This window comes from Biomphalaria glabrata, chromosome 2 (assembly GCF_947242115.1).
Source record: "Biomphalaria glabrata chromosome 2, xgBioGlab47.1, whole genome shotgun sequence".
Taxonomy (NCBI): Eukaryota; Metazoa; Mollusca; class Gastropoda; family Planorbidae; genus Biomphalaria; species Biomphalaria glabrata.
The window spans coordinates 55,593,657-55,619,067 of record NC_074712.1 but is presented as its reverse complement, the minus strand read 5'-3'; the positions used below and the strand labels follow the sequence as shown (position 1 = coordinate 55,619,067).

The 25,411-nt window shown below is 38.6% G+C and overlaps 1 protein-coding gene across 3 annotated transcripts in view; it reads right to left on the bottom strand.

Annotated features, from left to right (window-relative positions):
• Positions 1 to 220: 220 nt before the first annotated feature.
• The window catches only part of LOC106056300 (lysosomal alpha-mannosidase-like), a 45,290-nt gene continuing 20,099 nt past the window's right edge, over positions 221 to 25,411 (bottom strand). For all 3 annotated transcript variants that reach the window (XM_056021496.1, XM_056021498.1, XM_056021497.1), the window contains 15 exons: positions 23,303 to 23,431; positions 22,332 to 22,448; positions 19,606 to 19,732; positions 18,276 to 18,337; positions 16,574 to 16,771; positions 14,668 to 14,786; positions 13,623 to 13,724; positions 12,504 to 12,591; positions 11,025 to 11,111; positions 9,800 to 9,890; positions 8,930 to 9,156; positions 6,527 to 6,685; positions 6,026 to 6,146; positions 4,418 to 4,516; positions 221 to 404 (listed from right to left, as the gene is read on the bottom strand). In XM_056021496.1, the coding sequence (XP_055877471.1) occupies positions 382 to 404; positions 4,418 to 4,516; positions 6,026 to 6,146; positions 6,527 to 6,685; positions 8,930 to 9,156; positions 9,800 to 9,890; positions 11,025 to 11,111; positions 12,504 to 12,591; positions 13,623 to 13,724; positions 14,668 to 14,786; positions 16,574 to 16,771; positions 18,276 to 18,337; positions 19,606 to 19,732; positions 22,332 to 22,448; positions 23,303 to 23,431 (1,749 nt within the window). In that variant the 3' untranslated portion in view covers positions 221 to 381. The remainder of the gene's footprint in view (positions 405 to 4,417; positions 4,517 to 6,025; positions 6,147 to 6,526; positions 6,686 to 8,929; positions 9,157 to 9,799; positions 9,891 to 11,024; positions 11,112 to 12,503; positions 12,592 to 13,622; positions 13,725 to 14,667; positions 14,787 to 16,573; positions 16,772 to 18,275; positions 18,338 to 19,605; positions 19,733 to 22,331; positions 22,449 to 23,302; positions 23,432 to 25,411) is intronic.

The following is a 25,411-nucleotide window of genomic DNA, read 5'->3' as shown; positions in this document are numbered from 1 at the left end:
ATCAATCAAAAAATGGCTAGAAATGTTTTGTGGAGTTATAATACAGTAACTGGAAAGGTGGCATAGGACGTAACTTTAAAAAGTTCGAAACTGAATCCTTTTAAATAGGTTTATTTTTCATTCCTATAGTCTAGTTCAGCTCACTAAATATGTTAAAAACTGGGATAAAAAAAAAGAGAGACTAAACGAATCTAAATATGAACTAAAACAAATCCATAAAATTGTTCAATTTAAATTTACTCTTTCTGTAATGGGACCTGCGTAGCAGGAACAATATGAACAATTTTTATCTGGGAAACTTTTCTTTGAAGCTTGAATCTCTTGAACTAGTTCACCAATAGCATGCCAACAAGATTGGTCTGACAAGTACAAGACTATCAACTACACATTTGTAGTCAGCTCTTCTGTAAACAAAGTAACGCCAAGTACAAGGAATATACATATTCATAAGAGTTAAATACGCATTTAGTGTCCCACTGATAAAAACTATATGGATGAAGACTTCGAGGGAGTGCTACCTATCCAACAGAGGGATGAGAACTCTCACATGACTGTAACAGGAAACAAAGGAACAAGGACAATGAACACTATCTGAACAATGTTGACTTTGCTCCTTGAGACTATGAAACTTGCGTGTGTGTTTTGGGCAAAGTAATCCTCTTCAGCTATTCAATACAAAATGGTCATCTATCTTCCATGGGTAGTATTTCCTCACACACTGTTAGGACTAGATGGACTTTGAGCAATCACTTCTTACGCACAGTACTTTGCTCACAGGAATACCACAAATTTTGCTCAGACAATTTACTCCATGGCTTTATACTTTATGGGATTAATTAGTACGAAGGCCAAACTAAAGATTTGATTAGAAATGAGGCTTTTGTTTTTCAATATGTGCTAGGGGCAATCAAGTTTGCTACTTTATCACTTCACTTGGCTAAAACAAGTGGTTCTAAAACTGTGGTCCACGAGCCCCCAGAAGTCCGCGAGACGGCCGAAGGGGTCCGTAGAAAGATGAAAAATTAAATACAATTAAATGGAACTTCTTCGATAAAGGCCTTTTTCCCGATAGGATAATTTGAATATTAATCAACACGCCCCTCCCTTCAGCCTAATATGTCTATTACGTACTATTCTATGACGACCTAAATCAAAGATTGAAAATATTCTTCACTTCGATATTTCCGATTGGGTATTCGGCCCTTTTTCGTCTCGACAAACGCAGGTCCCAATCACAGATGAATTAATACTAAAGCTAGGTTTACAATCCTTAGCGTGTCTTTCTAAAATAGTCTTTTCTTTTTACAAACTATTTTCTACTTGCCCCTATCTCTTATTCTTCCTGGTACTTCCTTCATCACAGTCTCACTTTCTATCTGGTACTTCCTTCATCAAAGTCTCTCTTTCTATCTGGCACTTACTTCCTCAAAGTCTCTCTTTCTATCTGGTACGTACTTCATCACAGTCTCACTTTCTATCTGGTACTTCCTTCATCAAAGTCTCTTTTTCTATCTGGCACTTCCTTCGACAAAGTCTCTTTTTCTATCTGGTACATACTTCCTCAAAGTCTCACTTTCTATCTGGTGCTTCCTTCATCACAGTCTCACTTTCTATCTGGTGCTTTCTTCATCACAGTCTCACTTTCTCCCTGGTGCTTTCTTCATCACAGTCTCACTTTCTCCCTGGTGCTTCCTTCATCACAGTCTCACTTTCTATCTGGTGCTTTCTTCATCACAGTCTCACTTTCTCCCTGGTGCTTCCATCATCACAGTCTCACTTTCTCCATGGTGCTTCCTTCATCACAGTCTCACTTTCTCCCTGGTGTTTCTTCATCACAGTCTCACTTTCTATCTGGTGCTTTCTTCATCACAGTCTCACTTTCTCCCTGGTGCTTTCTTCATCACAGTCTCACTTTCTCCCTGGTGCTTCCTTCATCACAGTCTCACTTTCTATCTGGTGCTTTCTTCATCACAGTCTCACTTTCTCCCTGGTGCTTCCATCATCACAGTCTCACTTTCTCCATGGTGCTTCCTTCATCACAGTCTCACTTTCTCCCTGGTGTTTCTTCATCACAGTCTCACTTTCTATCTGGTGCTTTCTTCATCACAGTCTCACTTTCTCCCTGGTGCTTTCTTCATCACAGTCTCACTTTCTCCCTGGTGCTTCCTTCATCACAGTCTCACTTTCTATCTGGTGCTTTCTTCATCACAGTCTCACTTTCTCCCTGGTGCTTCCTTCATCACAGTCTCACTTTCTATCTGGTGTTTTCTTCATCACAGTCTCACTTTCTGCCTGGTGCTTCCTTCATCACAGTCTCACTTTCTCCCTGGTGCTTCCTTCATCACAGTCTCACTTTCTCCCTGGTGCTTCCTTCATCACAGTCTCACTTTCTCCCTGGTGCTTCCTTCATCACAGTCTCACTTTCTGCCTGGTGCTTCCATCATCACAGTCTCACTTTCTCCCTGGTGCTTCCTTCATCACAGTCTCACTTTCTCCCTGGTGCTTCCTTCATCACAGTCTCACTTTCTCCCTGGTGTTTCTTCATCACAGTCTCACTTTCTCCCTGGTGCTTCCTTCATCACAGTCTCACTTTCTCCCTGGTGTTTCTTCATCACAGTCTCACTTTCTCCCTGGTGCTTCCTTCATTACAGTCTCACTTTCTCCCTGGTGCTTCCTTCATCACAGTCTAACTTTCTCCCTGGTGCTTCCTTCATCACAGTCTCACTTTCTCCCTGGTGCTTCCTTCATCACAGTCTCACTTTCTCCCTGGTGCTTCCTTCATCACAGTCTCACTTTCTCCCTGGTGCTTCCTTCATCACAGTCTCACTTTCTCCCTGGTGCTTCCTTCATCACAGTCTCACTTTCTCCCTGGTGCTTCCTTCATCACAGTCTCACTTTTTCCCTGGTGCTTCCTTCATCACAGTCTCACTTTCTCCCTGGTGCTTCCATCATCACAGTCTCACTTTCTCCCTGGTGCTTCCATCATCACAGTCTCACTTTCTCCCTGGTGCTTCCTTCATCACAGTCTCACTTTCTCCCTGGTGCTACCTTCATCACAGTCTCACTTTCTCCCTGGTGCTTCCATCATCACAGTCTCACTTTCTCCCTGGTGCTTCCATCATCACAGTCTCACTTTCTCCCTGGTACTTCCATCATCACAATCTCACTTTCTCCCTGGTGCTTCCATCATCACAGTCTCACTTTCTCCCTGGTGCTTCCATCATCACAGTCTCACTTTCTCCCTGGTGCTTCCATCATCACAGTCTCACTTTCTCCCTGGTGCTTTCTTCATCACAGTCTCACTTTCTCCCTGGTACTTTCTTCATCACAGTCTCACTTTCTCCCTGGTGCTTCCTTCATCACAGTCTCACTTTCTATCTGGTGCTTCCTTCATCACAGTCTCACTTTCTCCCTGGTGCTTCCTTCATCACAGTCTCACTTTCTATCTGGTGCTTTCTTCATCACAGTCTCACTTTCTCCCTGGTGTTTCTTCATCACAGTGTCACTTTCTCCCTGGTGCTTTCTTCATCACAGTCTCACTTTCTATCTGGTGCTTTCTTCATCACAGTCTCACTTTCTCCCTGGTGCTTCCTTCATCACAGTCTCACTTTCTATCTGGTGCTTTCTTCATCACAGTCTCACTTTCTCCCTGGTGCTTCCTTCATCACAGTCTCACTTTCTATCTGGTGCTTTCTTCATCACAGTCTCACTTTCTCCCTGGTGCTTCCTTCATCAAAGTCTCACTTTCTCCCTGGTGCTTCCTTCATCACAGTCTCACTTTCTCCCTGGTGCTTCCATCATCACAGTCTCACTTTCTCCCTGGTGCTTCCATCATCACAGTCTCACTTTCTCCCTGGTACTTCCTTCATCACAGTCTCACTTTCTCCCTGGTGCTTCCTTCATCACAGTCTCACTTTCTCCCTGGTGCTTCCTTCATCACAGTCTCACTTTCTATCTGGTGCTTCCTTCATCACAGTCTCACTTTCTCCCTGGTACTTCCTTCATCACAGTCTCACTTTCTCCCTGGTGCTTCCTACATCACAGTCTCACTTTATATCTGGTGCTTTCTTCATCACAGTCTCACTTTCTCCCTGGTGCTTCCTTCATCACAGTCTCACTTTCTATCTGGTGTTTTCTTCATCACAGTCTCACTTTCTGCCTGGTGCTTCCTTCATCACAGTCTCACTTTCTCCCTGGTGCTTCCTTCATCACAGTCTCACTTTCTATCTGGTGCTTCCTTCATCACAGTCTCACTTTCTCCCTGGTACTTCCATCATCACAGTCTCACTTTCTATCTAAATAAGAAATAATCAGACCATTCCTTCATACACATACTCTTCTTTTCACTTGAAACAACCTCATTCCACATTTAATTTTCGACAATATATTTGCATAAGCGCAACATAAAAAACTTTACCTTGAATCTTCCATGGATCAAATACGACTTTCAAAATAAACGTTTTTATTTCCATTGGTCTCAATAAGATCGTCTTTGTCAGGTAATGAATGTTAGAATCTAAGAGAACACAATGTTGTGTTTTTAAAAGGTACCGAAGCAGTGGCGTCACTAGGGTCGGTGTCAAACAGTGCGGTCCTCCCACCTACCTATGGCACCAGTGTATTAAAGTTCAATAATATTGTACTTCTCAAGAAAATGTTTCTGTTAATTAAAGTCAATTTTCATTGAGTATTTTCTAAATATATTAATTAAAAGCTAGAGTTTTAGATTATGATAATTTGTTTTTTTAAATTTTACGTGACATACTGATACTACCCTATAATATGATTGGTTGCAATTAGGGTTGGCTGAGTGTCCTGAACCACTATCTTGGTTTTATCGTTGTGCACGAAGTGGGTGCGGCGCTTTCATTTGAAATAGTAAGTTACTGAAGTTTGCATCTCGTGTGCACTGTTATTTTCACCCAAGATGCTATTTTGGGGATATTTCTTTCAGCTTACATATAATTATATTTTAGAATTCTATACATGGATCCTTCATTCTCAAAAGACAATGGATGAATTGTTGGTTTTATTTTCTTCATGAGTCTGTGTAGAGTCCGCTATGGGTAAACAAGGTATTGGTCAAACTTTGCCAGACTTCATAAAAGAGAATCTGCCTGATAAGCAGCTTTATGTCCTATCTGTGGGCTATGCAGCAATCTCGAGCCTTTCATTTTGTTTATGTCCTAACCTATGGGCTATGCAGCAATCTCGAGCCTTTCATTTTGTTTATGTTCTAACCTATGGGCTATGCAGCAATCTCGAGCCTTTCATTTTTGTTCTTTTTAAAGGATTTGGGCTTTCCCACCGATATGAAGATTTTTTTTACATCATAGCCCGCACTTCCCTCAAAATGGTGTGTGTGTGTGTGTGGGGGGGGGTGTTAGCAGCGGGCAGGGTTCGAACCTGGAACCATGTGGAAAGTGTTTCAGTTCTGAAGCAGCCGACATCTTCAAGTTGTCTACGTGTGGTAAATGACTTGGCGCCGCGATTTGGAGGCAGATGCCAAGCAGATGGGCAAGACATGGGGACAGTTGGAGTTACTCGCCCAGAACCGAGATGCCTTTAGGAAGCTGGTTGGTAGCCTATGTCCTAGAACCTGAGATGATGGTAAATGACTATTTTGTTTGTGTTTCGATTCTTAATAACAAAACAAAACAAGAAAATGAAGCTTTATGATAGTACGATTATTAGTTTCGAACCAGAACATTTAAAACGAAGAACCAGGCGCTAGAGCCTCCATGCTCTTGTCCTTTAGATTGTCTAGATGTAAATCTCTTAAGCAACTTAAATGTAACTTACAAGAAAACTGAGGTGACTTTAAATGAAATGTAACTTACAAGAAAACTGAGGTGACTTTAAATGAAATGTAACTTACAAGAAAACTGAGGTGACTTTAAATGAAATGTAACTTACAAGAAAACTGAGGTGACTTTAAATGAAATGTAACTTACAAGAAAACTGAGGTGACTTTAAATGAAATGTAACTTACAAGAAAACTGAGGTGACTTTAAGTGAAACTTACAAGAAAACTGAGGTGACTTTAAGTCCCTCGAGGTCCAGTTGAGTTTCTCAGTGTTGGGGTTCAGGTAAACGCCGAGAGTTGTCTCCCATACCTGAACTACTGCCAGGTTAATAAACAGTTCCTAGGCAACGAAAAACAAAAAAGCAAAATGCTAGCAGATAGATTTTTTTTTTAAATTAATGATTTATGTGTAAAACAAGACTATGCAAGAATCATTACTGAATGTGTCTTAATTACAAAAAATGTTTTTGTTCTGGTCAAAGAGAAATGATTTAGAGATAAATGATAGCTGCTGCTGGATTGCATGGGTTAAAACAAAAGTTTATAATAAAAAAAAAAAACTAGCGTCCTTTGCATCATTTCCACACATACACATGTACTCTCTCTCTCTCTCTTCCTCCCTCTTAAACACACCCACACATGTACTCTCTCTTTCTTTCTCTCTCCGTCTCTCTCACACACACACACCCTCTATTTTAACCCTCGTAAGACTTAACTCACATCTAGTGAGAACATTACAGCTTCAGACAAGACGGGGTGCTCGTCTACTTCGTAAATGTGCTCCAGCCGTAACAGGAACAGGTGAGGAGACTCTTGGGAGAAATAGTCCAGTGTCACTACGTGGATGTTGTCAGGGAGTGGACCAACTAGAAAGGATTGCTGTAGAGAGTTAAAGATTGGTGCATATGTTACATATATAAAGGGAGCGTTAGGGACCAGCTTTACTAAGAGAGTAGATGGTGAATACAAATAGCGAAATAATAAGCAGTCCTGACTAGGACACGAACCATGGATACTCCGAGTCCACAACTTCACCTAGCGGCAACGCAGTAGGAGTAGAACAAGCTATTCGATTAGTCAGATCCCCCCCCCCCCCCAAAAAAAAAAAGTCAGTAGTGTTTCGCCATCCCGCACTTTGTCATCCAGAAGCCAATGGCCACATAACCCAACAGTTCTACATGCCTTTACCTACAGATATAGTAGAGCCGACACAAGCAGCAGTTGAGCGTTTATTAAATAAGGTTTTCATTAGACAAACAATAGCTTTATTATAATTGCATATCTCTCAACAGAAGCATCAGACAACATATCATCATCATCTGTCCCTTATTTTTTGTCGTAGGGTGCTGTGACAGTTCGCTTAATTAAAGTTCTCCATTTTTCCCGGTCAGTAACTGTTCTTAGCAGGATATCAAGAGAGTCTATTAAATTGTCCAGCCAGATTTTCTTTAGACGACCCCTTCTTCATGCTCCCACCACTGTACCTTGACGGAGGACTTTTGAGTCACTTTTGACAGTGAATCATGTCATACAATAGAACCAAATCAAAGGAAATATGTATTGAAGGAAATCAGTCAAAATATATACGGAATAGTACAGGTTGTAGGGATAGTCCATCTCATCTACACTTTCATTATTTATAAAATTGAAATAACTCTAGTAAACATTCTTGTATTCCTTTGTCTTATTCAACAGTCGCACTCATTTTGTTTCATCCCATATTTTGTCTCTTTCAATGGCAAGTTTCTCTGAGAATTCTGACAGGAACTCTATGAAAGAATGCATGCGTTTCTTAGCTAATAGTTTTATATTTTATGTCTTTCGGTCTGTCAGGTACGCTATTGGGGATTTTCACGATAAGCTTAGCAAGTTCAAACACGCTCAATTGACCTTGAAATCGCCAACTACATAAAAGTTACGAAGAGAAAAGCTTAAAAACTTTTGATTCTGCGGGTCTGCAGCGTGCTTAATCGTAAACATACATATTTTTACAACACATAGTTTATCAACGCCTTTTTATTATATTGTACACCGAATACTCCAAGAAGCTTGCTAACTATAGATTTTTCTCCATGTACCAAAATCTCCAATATATGCAAAAAATCAAAATCGCTATTGAAAAAAGGATTCCACCATCGAGTGTATTGCGTTTTTAATAATTCCAAAATCCTTTTAGTAACACCAACTGTTGATCTTCTGAAAAATACAAATCTTTTTGTTTCTTCAAGTTAAAGATAAAAACTGTTTTTACATACAAAACGCCATTTTTAAAACAAGATTAGAAGATACTACTACATAAGGGCTGGGGTTTGTTGGGGTACAAATAAATTAAGTCTTCTATTAGATGTATACACATACTCATAGAAAACACTTTAAAAATGTTTATATGCATTCGTCGTTTCAACAGCTACTTACGATTATTTGAAATATCATTTCTAAAACTATGTAATAATAATAACCATAATTTTATTTATAAAGCGCTCTTAACAAACAAAATGTAGTCTGAAGACGCCTTAATAACATTACAAACACAAACACGGGACAAACTAATCTAAAAAAAATTTCAACAGGTAGGTCTTAATGTTCATCTTGAAAGTAGTGTGGCAGGTTGTCTGTCTGAGATCAATGGGGAGTGAGCATATAGATATTAACTACAGCCAGGTATAACAGCTCTTCAAAACAAGGCTTAAAGGACAGCTTGTTTTAACCCACATCTTTTCTATAATTTGCTATCTTTTTGTGTGTTGCGTTATTTGTGAGTACCTCTGACCCATTGTTGTATCTTTTTTTTCCCTATATCGCCACAAAGTGGCAATTTGGAGTCAGGAGTTTTCCTTCTCCTAGATGGGCTGCCATTATTAAAGCTGGCGTGTCCCATCAACACTAAGCTAAACTGCTCCGCCTTTCATCCCATCTCCTGTCAGTTTGTAAGAACATGTTCCGCCGATTTATGAGAAAGTCACAGGTTAAGGTCATTCTTGTAAACTTTTGACATCAATGAAAAGGGTTAAAACGGTGACCAAAGTGACCTTGTTCATGTAGGGGTTCCACCAGCAAGTGTGCAAAAGTAGCAGTCCAAGCAGATATTAACCACAAAACTATCGAAAGGAAAGGTCAACTTACAAATGTAAAATTAAAACTAGGGTCCATGTGTGGTCCACTGTCCATGAGATAGAGAGTTCTGTTCACTGGAGCGACATTGGGCAGTCTTATCTTAAAGGCCGAGTCCAGCTTAGAGCCTGGAGACACGGGAGTAAACATGACCGTGGGCTCGAGTTGTTTCACTTTGGATAAATGTTTGATCATCCCAGCTGACCTTTCGATTGTGTCCAGACATACAAAGTGTTTCCCTTGTGAAATATGGATGAAAAAAATCAACAACAAAACAATCAAAATGTCTGTCCGTAATTATGAAATTTCACAACTAGGCCTCCCTGATATCTTTCCAGTAAATACTTAGTTGATACTTAACTTGTAAGGGATTTTGAAATGGTGGAATGATCTCAGCAACTATATTAAAATAGCACTAGAGGAGAGGTGATAGCGATTGAGTTTCATGTCGAGAGCAGTGGATGACTGCCGCTCCAGAAATGGCTTGATTAGTCACACTAGATTCTGCCCAGTGTCTCAAGACGAAACCGGAACCAGTGACTCATCTATTGTCTTTCGAGTCAGAAGAAGCTATGGTGTTTATGTATATAATTTATGTATATATACATAAACACAATGGCTTCTTCTGTTGATATATATATATATATATATATATATATATATATATATATATATATATATATATATATATATATATGGCTGCAGGAACTGGCGACTGAATCATTTGATTGGTTACTTAAAAGCGTCTGTCGTGAAAGTCTATTTCACTTATAAATAAGGAATTGTACGAGTCTGAAGCGAAAGGGTGAGTGCCCAAATGCAATCTACATATTTAGTAACATTTGAGGAATGCAAAGTAAGTTTCACTATAGAGTAACTGACCTGTATAAATAACGCCTTGATTGTCCCTTCCCAGTTCATTCAGTGGCTCCTCAACACCGAAGTTATCATCAGTAAATGTTCGCCGATGTACCTACAAGAATCAAACAGTCAACCTCTTGGCAAAACGTACTTTTATTATTCATCACTTTGTGAAACAATGGTGTCATAACTTCCAAAGTCTTTGTCACTGAACAGACACGACTTGTTTGAACGGTAAAAGACTCCGAAATGTGAATTATTTTTAACGTCACTCTCAGAACTTAGTAAAAAATTGTTACATCATTTACTATTCAACAAGAAGCCAGTTTCAAGACATTAGCACCAGGTTTACTATTAACAATAACATTAACACCAGGTTTACAATGGACAACAATAATGAACAGGCAAGTTTACAATTAACAACAGCAAAAACAATATTACACACCAAAAACACCAATAGTAACAAATACAACACAAACATTATCAGTCATTACTAAGCACCAATAACAACTACACTACCTGCAACAAACAATGAACAACACAAACACCAACCCAAGCTAAAGATATATAACAATAAGACGAAATTAAGATTTCTGTAAATAATTTTCTTAATATTTACTGCAGTTTTAACCCATTTCGCTTGTTATTTTACGCCAATAATAGATTCATTGTATTCATTCAGTAGTTTTAAATGATCTCTAGGGCTCTTTAAAAAGACATTGTTTGCCCTCCTCCCCCCCCTCTCTCTCTCTCTCTCCCAAGACAAAGTCCAAACGTCAGTGAGAGTACTCTGTACTTGAAAGAGGGTGTCATTGGGTGGACTCATTCACACATGTTCCTTCAGGATTGACGATTTTTTCCTTCTATGATCTTTCCAGTCTGCCGCAGGACGTCTGGAGATTGCTGTGAGCTGGGTTTGAACACGGGACCATCGAGACGACAGTCCAGAGCGCATACCACTCGACCAGGAAGCCATCTGTCCTTGACAACTTCGCTATTCGATGTGCAGTAAGAAGCAGACAACTGGATCACTACGGAAAGTGGCATTTACTTCTCAAGAGAAGATCTTAACCTTTTGAAACTTCGCATGTAGGCCTAACTAAAGAGGCCAATCTTTGGTAACTTAATACAAAGCTGCGGTTACTGGTTGGACATATGTAATCACTACTGGCTGTTTACTTTCAACCTTCTATCTACTTCTGATGTGTACAGTATCAGACTGTCTGAAAATGTCGGACCTAATTACCATGAGTTCGATCTGTCCAGAGTTGAGACTGCTACCACCTTGACATCTGTCTGGCAGGATTGTTAGTTGTAAATCGTTTTGATGGTCCTGAAATAAGCGTAGTGGTAACAATTTAGGGACTAGTTTGAATGAAACTCAATGAATCTTATTCCATAATTTTGAATAGTTGCTATAAATTAGTCCAAATAAAACGCCATAATGTTATGCAATGAAATACTCAAAGAAAGAAACTGAAAACGTTTTATCAATGTGGAACACTTCAAATCTGATTACAGAAGTTTATTGTAACAAAATTGTTATATATTTTTTAAAATAAAGTATAGATTGTCTTTCTATCTTATGAGTTAATCTAATCGAGCATGCCGATTAAAGACTTTAACTTTGATTGGTCATGCAACAATTTTCATGCTCTAATAGCACCAGGGAAAATGAGCACTTGTATGAATTAGTCCTAGCTTATGGAATAAGAAATGTGCTTTTATCTTTGTGTCTTTCTAACTCTAAATAGAAACTTAGCTCAGCTCACTAAGTGTACATATACCATGGATTAGTTTGACAGACTTAATGTTATATCCTATAAATAATTCACCAAACATCGTCTAGGAAGTAATTAAAATATGTCAGGGCTTTTTTTTTAACCAAAGAAATGTATTTATTAGACGAATTAAAAATGTTTTAATGTAACCCCTCCGCGTCATCGCAACTCTTAGTATGTCTAATTCATTCTTTTGGAGGACATGACCCGCGACGCTCTGTATCTGACTCCTAAAATACGCCTCAGCCATTTCTGTTGAGCCACATTTTGTCTTTTCTCAATTCTGGCAGATGACTTCCATGTCTCACATGCATTTGTTGCTGTTGGTATCACGACTGTGTTAAGCAGATGGATTTTTGTCTCAAGTCCAATAGTTTGGCATGCCCAAGTAGTCCACAACCTCTGGGAAACGCTCCCTGCCTTTCCTATTCGACATGCTACATCATGGCAAGCTTCCCCTTCTTTTGCTAGGACGCATGTAAGTAAACTTATCCAACTCTTCAAGATCAGACTCGTCAAGTCTGGTGGGGGAACAATGTTTGTTTGATCCATATCTTTGGTGCCTCTCTATTTAGGCTCTCCGTTATTTCTTGTACATTTCTTGTGTCTTTTTACTTGTAGACTCAAGTAGTGCAACGTTGTCAGCGAAGTTTAAGTCTGTCATTCGATGCTGTTCACGCCATGGAATAAAGAAGGCAGTCTGATTCATTGCTGTCCTCATTATGTAGTCGACGGCTAGAGAGAAGAGAAAGGGAGACAACATGCACACCTGTCTCCCACCTGTCTCACACCTGTCTTTCTGTTTTAATGAAGCAGCTAGATTGACAGTCGTAGGATCAAACTTGACCAAGACAAAATGTTAATTATGAAATAATACAACAATAAATGAAATTAAAGAAAAAGAAAAGGATTTCAAAAATTGTAAATTGTGTCAATCAACTGACTTGAATGTAGATGCTGCTTGTTACTGGGTAGTAATTACTTGAGACTGTATCTTGTCGAAGTCTATCTATCAATGTTCTATTGTATCGTCTGGTGAGTACAATCAAAATATATAACCATAACCGAATGATGGGTTGTGACAGGACCATAACATAACAGAATGATGGGTTGTGACAGGACCATAACATAACAGAATGATGGGATGCGACAGGACCATAACATAACCGAATGATGGGCTGCGAAAGGACCATAACATAACCGAATGATGAATTATCTAATCTTTGCCAGAACTGGCATTAGGCAATTGAGGCCCTAGGAGAATTGAATTTGGTGGCCCCAAATAAAACAGAAAAATTAAAATAAACACCATACAATAAAGTAACTCGATTTCAATTGTTTGGTTGAAACAATCAATGCTGACAAGTGATAACACTTAGTAAACCCCCTCTTTGCGGTAAAGTGCTTGGCTTCCGAACCGGATTATTGGAGATCTCTGAGTCCACTCAGCTCTAATGGGTATCTGACAGTAGTTGGGAAAGGTGGCTGGTCGTTGGGCTGGCCACATGACACCTTCGTTAACCGTTGGCCACAGAAACAGATGACCTTTACATCATCTGCCTTATAGGTAGTATAGTTTGAAAGGGGAACAGTTTTACATTCTACGCTATTCCTTTGCGTTTTGAAGTTTTAAAGCACAAGACTCACAATAACGTTTTGACGTATTTACCGATAGGAAGCAAGATGTTTCTTCAATATAGGTAGTCTAACGAGTAGATCTTGACAATCACGAATAAACTCTGAGGTATAGTAGTGACAGCTAGACTACTAGACATAGATCTCTGCTATGTTTAAAATTTAATCCAGGTTTGACAATTTTTTTATCGAAATTTTTTTTATTGTGCGAGGCCCCAACCAATTTAAGGCCGCTGGCTGCTGCCTAGTTTGCTTATGCCTAAAGCAGGCCCTGTCTTCACCACACTCTACTGACCATCAAGTTTCTCTAACCACGACACGAATTGGTGACTATCGTAACAGTAATATTGAGTGATGAGACTTGTTATCTAATGCATTAGGATTATGATAGAAATTAATATCACAATCTTAATCAAGGTAACACTGACCGTCGTTCCATGGTTTCTCTGCCATTTGAGTCAGTATAAAATATCTGACCACTGTTCAGATCACTTGTGTACCGAGAGATTACTTGGACAGCATGCTCATAACTGATAAAGAAATGAAAAATGTATGACCAACATTTTTCTTGCTCCGTAAGATGAGATAAAACCATATAAGAATTATTTATTTCAGATAAAACTAACAAAAAAACCACCCATGTATCAAAATAGGAACATACTATGATCTACTAGATCTCATATATATATATATATATAAGGGGCGTGGTCAACATTTTGAAAATAGATCTGTGAATTCTAAAATAGCATTAACAACAACTGACCAAAATAGGTGCAGACATGACCATTCAATCATTTAGTCCTATTTGTTTTTCGTTTTCTAAAAGAACCCATGCACACACAGAAAGGACTATCTAACCTGCTGTTCATAGGACCACACATAGAACAAGACTATCTAACCTGCTGTTCATAGGACCACACATAGAACAAGACTATCTAACCTGCTGTTCATAGGACCACACACAGAACAAGACTATCTAACCTGCTGTTCATAGGACCACACATAGAACAAGACTATCTAACCTGCTGTTCATAGGACCACACACAGAACAAGACTATCTAACCTGCTGTTCATAGGGCCACACACCTAACAAGACTATCTAACCTGCTGTTCATAGCGCCACACACATAACAAGACTATCTAACCTGCTGTTCATAGGGCCACACACATAACAAGACTATCTAACCTGCTGTTCATAGCGCCACACACATAACAAGACTATCTAACCTCCTGTTCATAGTACCACACACAGAACAAGACTATCTAACCTCCTGTTCATATGACCACACACAGAACAAGACTATCTAACCTGCTGTTCATAGGACCACACACATAACAAGACTATCTAACCTGCTGTTCATAGCGCCACACACATAACAAGACTATCTAACCTCCTGTTCATAGTACCACACACAGAACAAGACTATCTAACCTCCTGTTCATAGGACCACACACAGAACAAGACTATCTAACCTGCTGTTCATAGGACCGACGATCCATTGAAATTCAGCAAACTTCTCTCCCCTGTACAGCCGAACTACCTGGGAGACGGATTCATTGAATGTTTGGTGTATCTCCTCCACAATACTGCCCTGTGAGAGGTTAGGTCATAGCTACATCTAGACGCTATCCTTTCTTTATAGACTCATACAGTGGCAATAATTTATACATTCCGGTATTACAATTAGTCACCGAAAATATAGCACAAGGGAGATAACCTTTAAAAATGTGTATTTATATTAAAATGTGAGTTATTTCCCTTTGAATACGAAGTAGTAGAGCACACTGGTTATTCACTGCACCCCGAGCCAGCTCCAGTCGTTCCGACCCTATTTTAGCATTGGATATGGATCTTGCTGGTAAGGCTGACGGACATATCTCGCTGAGTTGAAATAGTTTCTTAGTGAAATATGTATTTATTTTACTATCGCTATCTATGAGGTACCAGATAACTAACAGTTGGTACATTAGATAACTGGTTTATGGTGAAGCAACTAAGCTACCAAGTGCTGGAAGAGAGGATTAGTAAAGTGGAGTTAGTCAAAGCAAAAGTAGATTTGGGATTTAAATGGTTTAGTTGTGCTACAAACCGAAACGCTTAGCGATCTGATTACACGGTGCTAAGAAGTGCCAACAATGTAGCGAATAGCTTCTACATTGTATCGCTATCACCACTTTCTGTACATCGGATACACCAAGTCGCTACCTATTTAGTTTATAGTTGTAGTCTATTTCATCTTCATCACTACACAAGATCTAACACCAAGGTACATGGGAACGAAACTAGTTGAAAGTGAACAACACTATATGTAGAATGGATATTACATTTGACTAGGACTCAACACTATATGGAGAATGGATATTACATTAGGACTAGGACTCAACACTATATGAAGAATGGATATTACATTAGGACTAGGACTCAACACTATATGTAGAATGGATATTACATTAGGACTAGGACTCAACACTATATGAAGAATGGATATTACATTTGACTAGGACTCAACACTATATGTAGAATGGATATTACATTAGGACTAGGAGTCAACACTATATGAAGAATGGATATTACATTAGGACTAGGATTCAACACTATATGAAGAATGGATATTACATTAGGACTAGGACTCAACACTATATGTAGAATGGCTATTACATTTGACTAGGACTCTACACTATATGTAGAATGGCTATTACATTTGACTAGGACTCTACACTATATGTAGAATGGCTATTACATTTGACTAGGACTCTACACTATATGTAGAATGGCTATTACATTTGACTAGGACTCTACACTATATGTAGAATGGATATTACATTAGGACTAGGACTCAACACTATATGAAGAATGGATATTACATTAGGACTAGGACTCAACACTATATGAAGAATGGATATTACATTAGGACTAGGACTCAACACTATATGAAGAATGGATATTACATTTGACTAGGACTCAACACTATATGTAGAATGGATATTACATTAGGACTAGGACTCAACACTATATGTAGAATGGCTATTACATTTGACTAGGACTCTACACTATATGTAGAATGGCTATTACATTTGACTAGGACTCTACACTATATGTAGAATGGATATTACATTAGGACTAGGACTCAACACTATATGTAGAATGGCTATTACATTTGACTAGGACTCTACACTATATGTAGAATGGCTATTACATTTGACTAGGTCTCAACACTATATGTAGAATGTCTATTACATTTGACTAGGTCTCAACACTATATGAAGAATGGATATTACATTAGGACTAGGACTCAACACTATATGAAGAATGGATATTACATTAGGACTAGGACTCAACACTATATGTAGAATGGAAATTACATTTGACTAGGACTACCTTATTTTTAGTAATAAGTACTGGACCACTGGGGCTGAAGGACACTGGCTTAAATGACGCAGCAGTGAAGGAATACGCGCCACCCTTGTAACTTTCATAGTAGGCAAAGTCTTGGGTCAGTCGGACATTTTTCTTTGTTTCCTTGTTTCTCAGGGCTAAGAGACGTCCACTGGAGCGACTGAAGTACAGCTTTAGATACTGGGGACGTAGAAGAGATTGGAGAGAATAGAAGGGAAACAAAATTATCTTGACATATTTAAAAAAAAATAGAAAAGTAAAAATAGAATTATCACTTAAACGCCAATTTTTATAACTTTCAAAACCAAAGAGTGAACGTTCTTGAGCAATGAGGTGAAGGTCGCTCATTTACAGAAGAACAGAAAACAAACTGTCATGCGCATATTGAGATTGTTCTTTGTTCTGTGTTTCTCTTGTGTGCACCATACTATATGCGCTGTTTCTGAAGACACACTGTGTACACGTCATCACTTCTTTTGGTCTGGGTGGTTACGTCTTCTTGCTGGCGCTTCTATTTGTTGTTCCCCTGTATTGGCTAATTGTATACTTTCTTCTTTATTTAATAGCTCTAAATCGTCAATAGAATCCTGTTGAATCCAAATATTTTTCTTGTGCAAAGACTAAAGCTTGAAAGTCACGCTTGATCTGAGAGTGCTCTGTTGTATTTATTTGTATTTGCTTGTGGGCAGCGTAAGCCCGGAGTGTATCAGGAGCATTTAGACTAAGGTGTGCCTTAATGGTAATTATGTTATATCTTTTGTACATAAATCAGGCTCACTGAAAGTATTACATTATAATATTGTATTAACTACTCTAAGATCTAATATATATATATATATATATTCTCGTTAATGTCACATCATCAAACCTTTGTTGTTAACTATTATACGTCAACCTATTTCTTTTACTTGTTCTCTTGTTTCATTAAATAATATATTAAATGACAGACTGTCAGGGGTGCCCGAGCAGTCAAGGCATTATAGAAACCAGACACAAACAAACAGAAATGAAACCTCAGACTTTTCTCAGTTCTGTCTAAACAATGATACACAATTAAAGAGATATTTATACCTGGCCCATTTATCTCTTTGGACTGGCCTGTTTATCTCTTTGGACTGGCCTGTTTATCTTTTTTGACTGGCCCGTTTATCTCTTTGCACTGGCCCCTTTATCTCTTTAGACTGGCCCATTTATCTAGTTTGACATGCTAATTTATCTCTTTATTAGTTAGTTTGTAACCAAGTGGAGGCTCGGTGGCTGAACGGTAAAGCGCTTGGTTTCTGTACTGTGTATCCCTGGTTCGAATCCTGGTGAAGACTGCGATTTTTAAATTTCGGGATCCTTGGGCGCCCAGGAGTCCACCCAGTTGGGGAAAAGTACAGGCTGGCCACATGACACCTTCGTTAACCGTAGGCCACAGAAATAATCTGCCCTATAAACCAACTAGGTCTGAAAGGAGAACGTTAATGAGTTAAATCTGTTTAAAGCTCAATTATACATTTTGTGATCAATTAGAGAAGTTTTGTGTGGGGTCTTTGAGACTCTTCAATTTCAACTCTTTTTATACTTTTATAATTACATATAAACTATAGAAACTTCTCCAAAAAATTTCAAGACTCTGTATCTATTCATTATACAAATCAAAGTTTCTCAAACAAGAATTAGACTTTTACAAAAAACTCACTTCATTTTCAATCGATAATTCATTTTTCTTTTCTTGTTTGTGAGACTGTGGCGCCATTTTGCCTTCAATAACAAACAAACAAAAATACGTTAAGGGATCAACTTACAAACATTTTGAACTGGGAACCATCAAGATTTCGTTCATGTGAGTCACATGATGTATCATCGTCAAACATCTTCGAGTGTAATGGAATCTACCAATTACATTTTTCAATATGCACCATTGAAGGGGGACCAGAGAGCACTGCAACACGGTTTGAATGTCCTAAAAGTTGAGTCTAAGACTCTTGAAACTCTAGGCCTATGGAAACTTGTCCTAAAAGTTGACTCTAAGACTCTTGGAAATATAGGCCTATGTAAACTTGTCGTAAAAGTTGAGTCTAAGACTCTTGGAAATATAGGCCTATGTAAACTTGTCGTAAAAGTTGACTCTAAGACTCTTGGAAATATAGGCCTATGTAAACTTGTCGTAAAAGTTGACTCTAAGACTCTTGGAAATATAGGCCTATGTAAACTTGTCGTAAAAGTTGAGTCTAAGACTCTTGGAAATATAGGCCTATGGAAACCCTTAGTAAAAGTTGAGTCTAAGACTCTTGGAAATATAGGCCTATGGAAACCCTTCGTAACAGTTGAGTCTAAGACTCTTGGAAATATAGGCCTATGGAAACCCTTCGTAAAAGTTGAGTCTAAGACTCTTGGAAATATAGGCCTATGGAAACCCTTCGTAACAGTTGAGTCTAAGACTCTTGGAAATATAGGCCTATGGAAACCCTTCGTAAAAGTTGAGTCTAAGACTCTTGGAACTCAATGGAAGCTGAATAATTGTACATTCCTTTATAAAGAGCCTCCCGTGCTTGTTACTATTAATACTGAATAGTTGTCAAAATGGTGTATTTTTATGGGAAAAAAAACTGCTTGCACAAGTGATTTAAAAAATTAGATTTTTCGCTTTCAGAAAAGAAAAAAGTAGCCGTTGCATCAGAAATTTGAATGGTGTCAGAGTTTCACTATCTTAAACGGGACACACGGACAGACATTGCACACAAAACCAATAGCGTCTTTTCCCCTTTCAGAGGCCGCTAAAAAACAAAAGTAAAATGTCAAAAATGTTTTTGTAAAGAAAAAAATGTAGCTCCATCCTTGTAATTGGTTATCAAAGGGGAGCGACAAGCAAGTGATTATTTGACGCATGTTCATTCCTTAAAAAAAAAAAAGCAAAACTTATTATCAAAATTGACAATCAAATTGACAATCAATTTAAAAAAAAATCAAAATGTACAATCAAAACTTACAATCAAAACACAGAATTAAAACTTACAATCAGAACTTACACTGAATCTGTTGAACAGAAAATGTTTTGTAAGCCATGGGTTCGAGGGTCACTTGGAAAATAACTTCAGTCTCAGCTCGAGTATTTCTTTCAGGAATCTCCAGAATTTTTTTGGCCACTGGAACGAGCTGTTACAAAAGAGACTTATGTTTCTTCGATTAAAAAAAAAAGACCCAGTCTTTAAAAAAATAAATCAACTCCCTCTGGCTGTCTGTCAGGTAAAAAGGTTGTACACAGTAGTTCTCAATTTCGGATCAAGCGAAAAATTTGAACAATTATTTCTTTTACCTGACAACACAAGAATCAATTTTTAAAAAATCAAATTTACCAATTAGTTAATTAACTATTGGTAATTAATTATTTTGTATTTTGTCCTAACCCGAACAAGGGAAATAAATATTACTTGGCTAAAGTGGTGATATAAGCTGAATTAGCCGCCTTTATAGGTCGCAGCTCTCAAGTGAAACAGTCAATATATAACAATAAAATCTTCTCTTGTCAAAAGTACCTCACTAGCAGAGTGGTTAGCACGTCGGCTAGTGGAGGCGTGCTCCACAAGTTCGAATGCAGGTTCTCCCCGTCTATTTTTTTTTTCGTAAATGCTTTTAAATAAAATGCATGCAGATAGCACTTTTTTTTTCTTCCTCCCCCCCCCCCCATTTTACCAACTGACTGAGACAGTGCTAGGACCACAACGTCTTGAGAATGCTACATGAAATGAAATAGCGCTAAATGGTCAAAATAATTCTTATCACAACACTACACTTCGTATAAGCTTTTTTTTTTTTTTAAATAGTATTTTTTGTTTTTCTTGTTTCAAAATTTCTATTAACTCTGTCCGTCTGTCCGTATGTCTGCTTAAATTATTTCACACGTTATTTCTCCTACGCCAATTACCTGAGATCAAGTTGAAACTTTACACGATTAATTTTTTTGTACCTAACGAAACATCAATGAATTTAAAAAATAAACCAAGTACTTAATTGTTGGTAATTAATAATTCTGTAGACATCTAAAAATGAAAATAAATGCTCCTTATTGAGAAATGTGGCTGTATATGTGCAGGTTTTTCCCTTATTACGTTTTTACACGTTTTGTCTACCACTTCCCTTCTCTGATCAAACTGAAATTTTCATTATTCATAGTTGATGACAATGCATGAATCAATTTTAAAAAATCCAACAATTTGTTAATCACTAAGATTAATTATTAATTTTGTTTTATATAGAAAAAGGGAGCTTCTTTCTACAGTACTAAATCTATGACAGCGATTCTGCGGTTCTTACCCTTAAATAAGCTTTCTTTAAAATAAAAAGATTTTTTCAAAAATAGTGTTCTTATCACTAAAACGTTGTCCTTGAAATGTTTGCTTTAACACCTATAAAACTTGGGTGGAAATTAGACCAACTCTGTCTTCCTAGCCGCAGAAGCTGACTCTTAAAAATAACTGCAATACTATGAACAAGACAAGTACTCATAAGGGAAGCTAACACATGTAGTGTTGCACTGTGGCGCTAGTCTTTCTAAGCCGCTTCCATATAGAACTGAGAAAGATATTCACAGTTATTTTTAACTCTTTCTCTCCGTAATTATTTCCCCACGTTTGGACGATGTTCTACATTTCAATCAGTAGTATCTCACAAACCTTTTCTGATTAAGTTTCAATAACGTTTTCTTTTGTTATCGGAAAATGTTTTATTTGGTCTAGACTTAAAGGGGACTGCATACTCTTTTTATATAAGACAAAGTCAAGTTTATAAAACCATGGATTGATTTAATTTGATGAGTTTAAATCCACGATGCTATCGTCAATTAGGAGAGAAAGAGTTAATATTACATTTTATGAATTCTAACTAATTGGTGTCAGGGAAGTGAGGTGGTCGAGTGCTAGACAGGCTGTTGCACTGGCAAGATAACACGTCCGTTACTGTTTTCCTAAGGACCGTACGGTCTAGAAGAAAGTACCGCTTTTTACTGTCATCTACAGCGGAGAGTGAGATGCATAGAAATTGAGTAAATAACCAAAATCTATAAAAAAGACAACAACTTTATAACTCAAGGCCTCCAGATCTATATTCAGGTGAAAAAGAAAGTAAGGGTGGCTCCTTTCGAGCGAATTGTATACATTCACAGTTCACAGACACACGCAAGTCGCAATTAGAACATATCAAACTCAATAGACTGTCACAGGTCTACTTAAGACTTCATAATGACACACTCTATGCCCTAGAACTAAGCACTTTACAATCATCCACCTTTTCAAAATAAGCTTATCAGTTACAGAACTTTTTTTTTTAAAGTAAAAGTACCCCTTTCATGTGGCCAGCACAACGGCCAACTGCCTTTCCTTTCCTCAACTAATGGTCAGGTACTCATTTGAGATGGGTGGACGTCCGGAAATTCTAGTTTTCAACTAGACCCCTCGGTTCGAAAGCCAAGCGTTTTTGTACTCAGCCACCAAGCCCCCACCTAGGTTTTATATATACTTCGCATTCTCGCTTGTGTTTTCAACGATTCATGAATTTAATTATAAACCTATTTACCAATTATATAGCAGAAACAGAGCAAGTATTAAACAGAAGATACTACCCCTTCTGTTGGTAAAATCTACATAACAAAAAGCTAGATAAAGAGACAGGGGGAGAGAGAGAGAGAGGTGTAGGCTATTCAACAGATTATGTTACCGAGCATTCACATAAGTCCATGTGGGACACTTGACACCTTTACCTGAAATGGTATTGTGTCGTTTAAGCCATGAGAGATGACCACACTACATTTTGTTATTGGGAATCTGACCGTCGTTGTTACTGACCATCCCAAAGAGTTGTACACGGACACACAGAACTGTGAACAAATCAAATACACAACTTCATGGCTGCCTGGTCGTGTGGTTTGCGCGCTGGACTGTCGTTCGGATTTATCGATGGTCGAGGGTTCAAATCCTGCCCGCTCCCATCCCCCGTCGTCCTGCGGGAGGTTTGGACTAGGAAGTAAACTATCTTCAACTCTGAAGGAACATCCGAAACTTGTAAAACATTTTACAAACAAAACATGACCGACTGGACCCTAGATCTATATGCAATGTTCATGTGTCCAATTTGCTACGCCCAGTATACCAGCCAGCTCCCAGAGCAAGAAAGGGAAACATGGCAATAGAATCCTTATAGAGTTTGTCAATTAAACTAAGACTTTATGGCCATATCGAAAGGTCCTTAGGGCTAGCAAAGACCTGCCTACGATAGAAAAACATCATCAAAGACTGGACGGGATTTTCATTGTAAGAGGTTCTATTCAATGCAAAAGACTGTCATGGAGAAAGATAGTCGACCGATCATCTGTGGTAGCCCAACGCGTATCAAATCAATGGGCAGCAGAAGGAAGGAGGTCCATTAACATACAACAGCACATGCTAATTTCACTGTAGTCTCTCTATGGAACATGTTTCTAGAAGAAAAGAGAGACATTTTTTCTGACTTCAAAGTCCCATGCATTAGTTATCAGAGGTTTCAACCTTATCCTACTTATCGTCCCTACTTTTGGCGTGGTCGTCCATTGTCGGGGGAAAGGCCTGAGTTGCGACGGCTTGGGTTTCAGACTAAAAAGAAAGTAATGTACATGTATTGCCATAGGGGTATCCAAGCTATAGTAACTAACTATGTTGTAACACAATGAGTCTATATTCAAAGTGACTGACTAACCATGTCATTGTACTCAGAGACAGGGCACGAACTGATGTTTAAGTCTGGACAGAACTGGGAAGAAATGTTTGAGTAGCTCCTGTCCTCTTCGATCAACCACAATGTAGAGTAAGCCTTGGACATGACAGACTGTTAGTGACATGACATACAGTTAGTGACATGACATACAGTTAGTGACATAGCAGACTTTTAGTGATGTGACAGACATATTAGAGATATAGGTATAAGACTAAGACTAAGCCTAAGACTGCTTTATTGATCCTTTTGGAAATTTGTTGTGATTACGAGGACTCTGTGGTCATATAAAAAACACAACAGAAACATACACATACATAGAACAAAAGCCTGTTAGTAAAATGATATAGACTATTGTAAACCATTCTTGTTTATAACTATATAAATGATGTAGGGTTAAATTGTGGGGTATCATTTGACCACATTTGAAAGGTTGACAATGAATATCATGAGGGGTCAGATCCTGGCACGTGAATGGTGTAGGACTAAGTAAGATGTGTGATTGTTACGTTAGTTAATGAGGGGTCAGATCCTGGCACGTGAATGGGTGTAGGACTATGTGAGATGTGTGATTGTTACGTTAGTTAATGAGGGGTCAGATCCTGGCACGTGAATGGTGTAGGACTATGTGAGATGTGTGATTGTTATGCTAGTTAATGAGGGGTCAGATCCTGGCACGTGAATGGGTGTAGGGCTATGTAAGATGTGTGATTGTTACGTTAGTTAATGAGGGGTCAGATCCTGGCACGTGAATGGGTGTAGGACTATGTGAGATGTGTGATTGTTATGTTAGTTAATGAGGGGTCAGATCCTGGCACGTGAATGGTGTAGGACTATGTGAGATGTGTGATTGTTATGTTAGTTAATGAGGGGTCAGATCCTGGCACGTGAATGGTGTAGGGCTATGTGAGATGTGTGATTGTTATGTTAGTTAATGAGGGGTCAGATCCTGGCACGTGAATGGGTGTAGGACTATGTTAGATGTGTGATTGTTACGTTAGTTAATGAGGGGTCAGATCCTGGCACGTGAAATGGTGTAGGGCTATGTGAGATGTGTGATTGTTAGGTTAGTTAATGAGGGGTCAGATCCTGGCACGTGAATGGTGTAGGACTATGTGAGATGTGTGATTGTTATGTTAGTTAATGAGGGGTCAGATCCTGGCACGTGAATGGTGTAGGGCTATGTGAGATGTGTGATTGTTATGTTAGTTAATGAGGGGTCAGATCCTGGCACGTGAATGGGTGTAGGACTATGTTAGATGTGTGATTGTTACGTTAGTTAATGAGGGGTCAGATCCTGGCACGTGAAATGGTGTAGGGCTATGTGAGATGTGTGATTGTTAGGTTAGTTAATGAGGGGTCAGATCCTGGCACGTGAAAGGGTGTAGGACTAAGTGAGATGTATGATTGTTATGTTAGTTAATGAGGGGTCAGATCCTAGCAAGTGAATGGGTGTAGGACTATGTGAGATATGTGATTGTTAGGTTAGTTAATGAGGGGTCAGATCCTGGCACGTGAAATGGTGTAGGGCTATGTGAGATGTGTGATTGTTACGTTAGTTAATGAGGGGTCAGATCCTGGCACGTGAATGGGTGTAGGGCTATGTGAGATGTGTGATTGTTAGGTTAGTTAATGAGGGGTCAGATCCTAGCAAGTGAATGGGTGTAGGGCTATGTGAGATGTGTGATTGTTAGGTTAGTTAATGAGGGGTCAGATCCTGGCACGTGAATGGGTGTAGGGCTATGTGAGATGTGTGATTGTTAGGTTAGTTAATGAGGGGTCAGATCCTAGCAAGTGAATGGGTGTAGGGCTATGTGAGATGTGTGATTGTTAGGTTAGTTAATGAGGGGTCAGATCCTGGCACGTGAATGGGTGTAGGGCTATGTGAGATGTGTGATTTTTAGGTTAGTTAAAGATTGTGTTAATTGAAGAGAGGTCTTTGAGAGAGTTAAGAATTGTTGGAATTGGTGGAGTTGGAGTGTGTGACTTGATTTTATTGAGGGAGAAAATAGGTTTTCTTTGTGTTAGGGTAGGAGAGTATTTCCTGTGATATGTATTCTGGTAGCCTGTGTTGTACAGTCTAGAACTATCTAA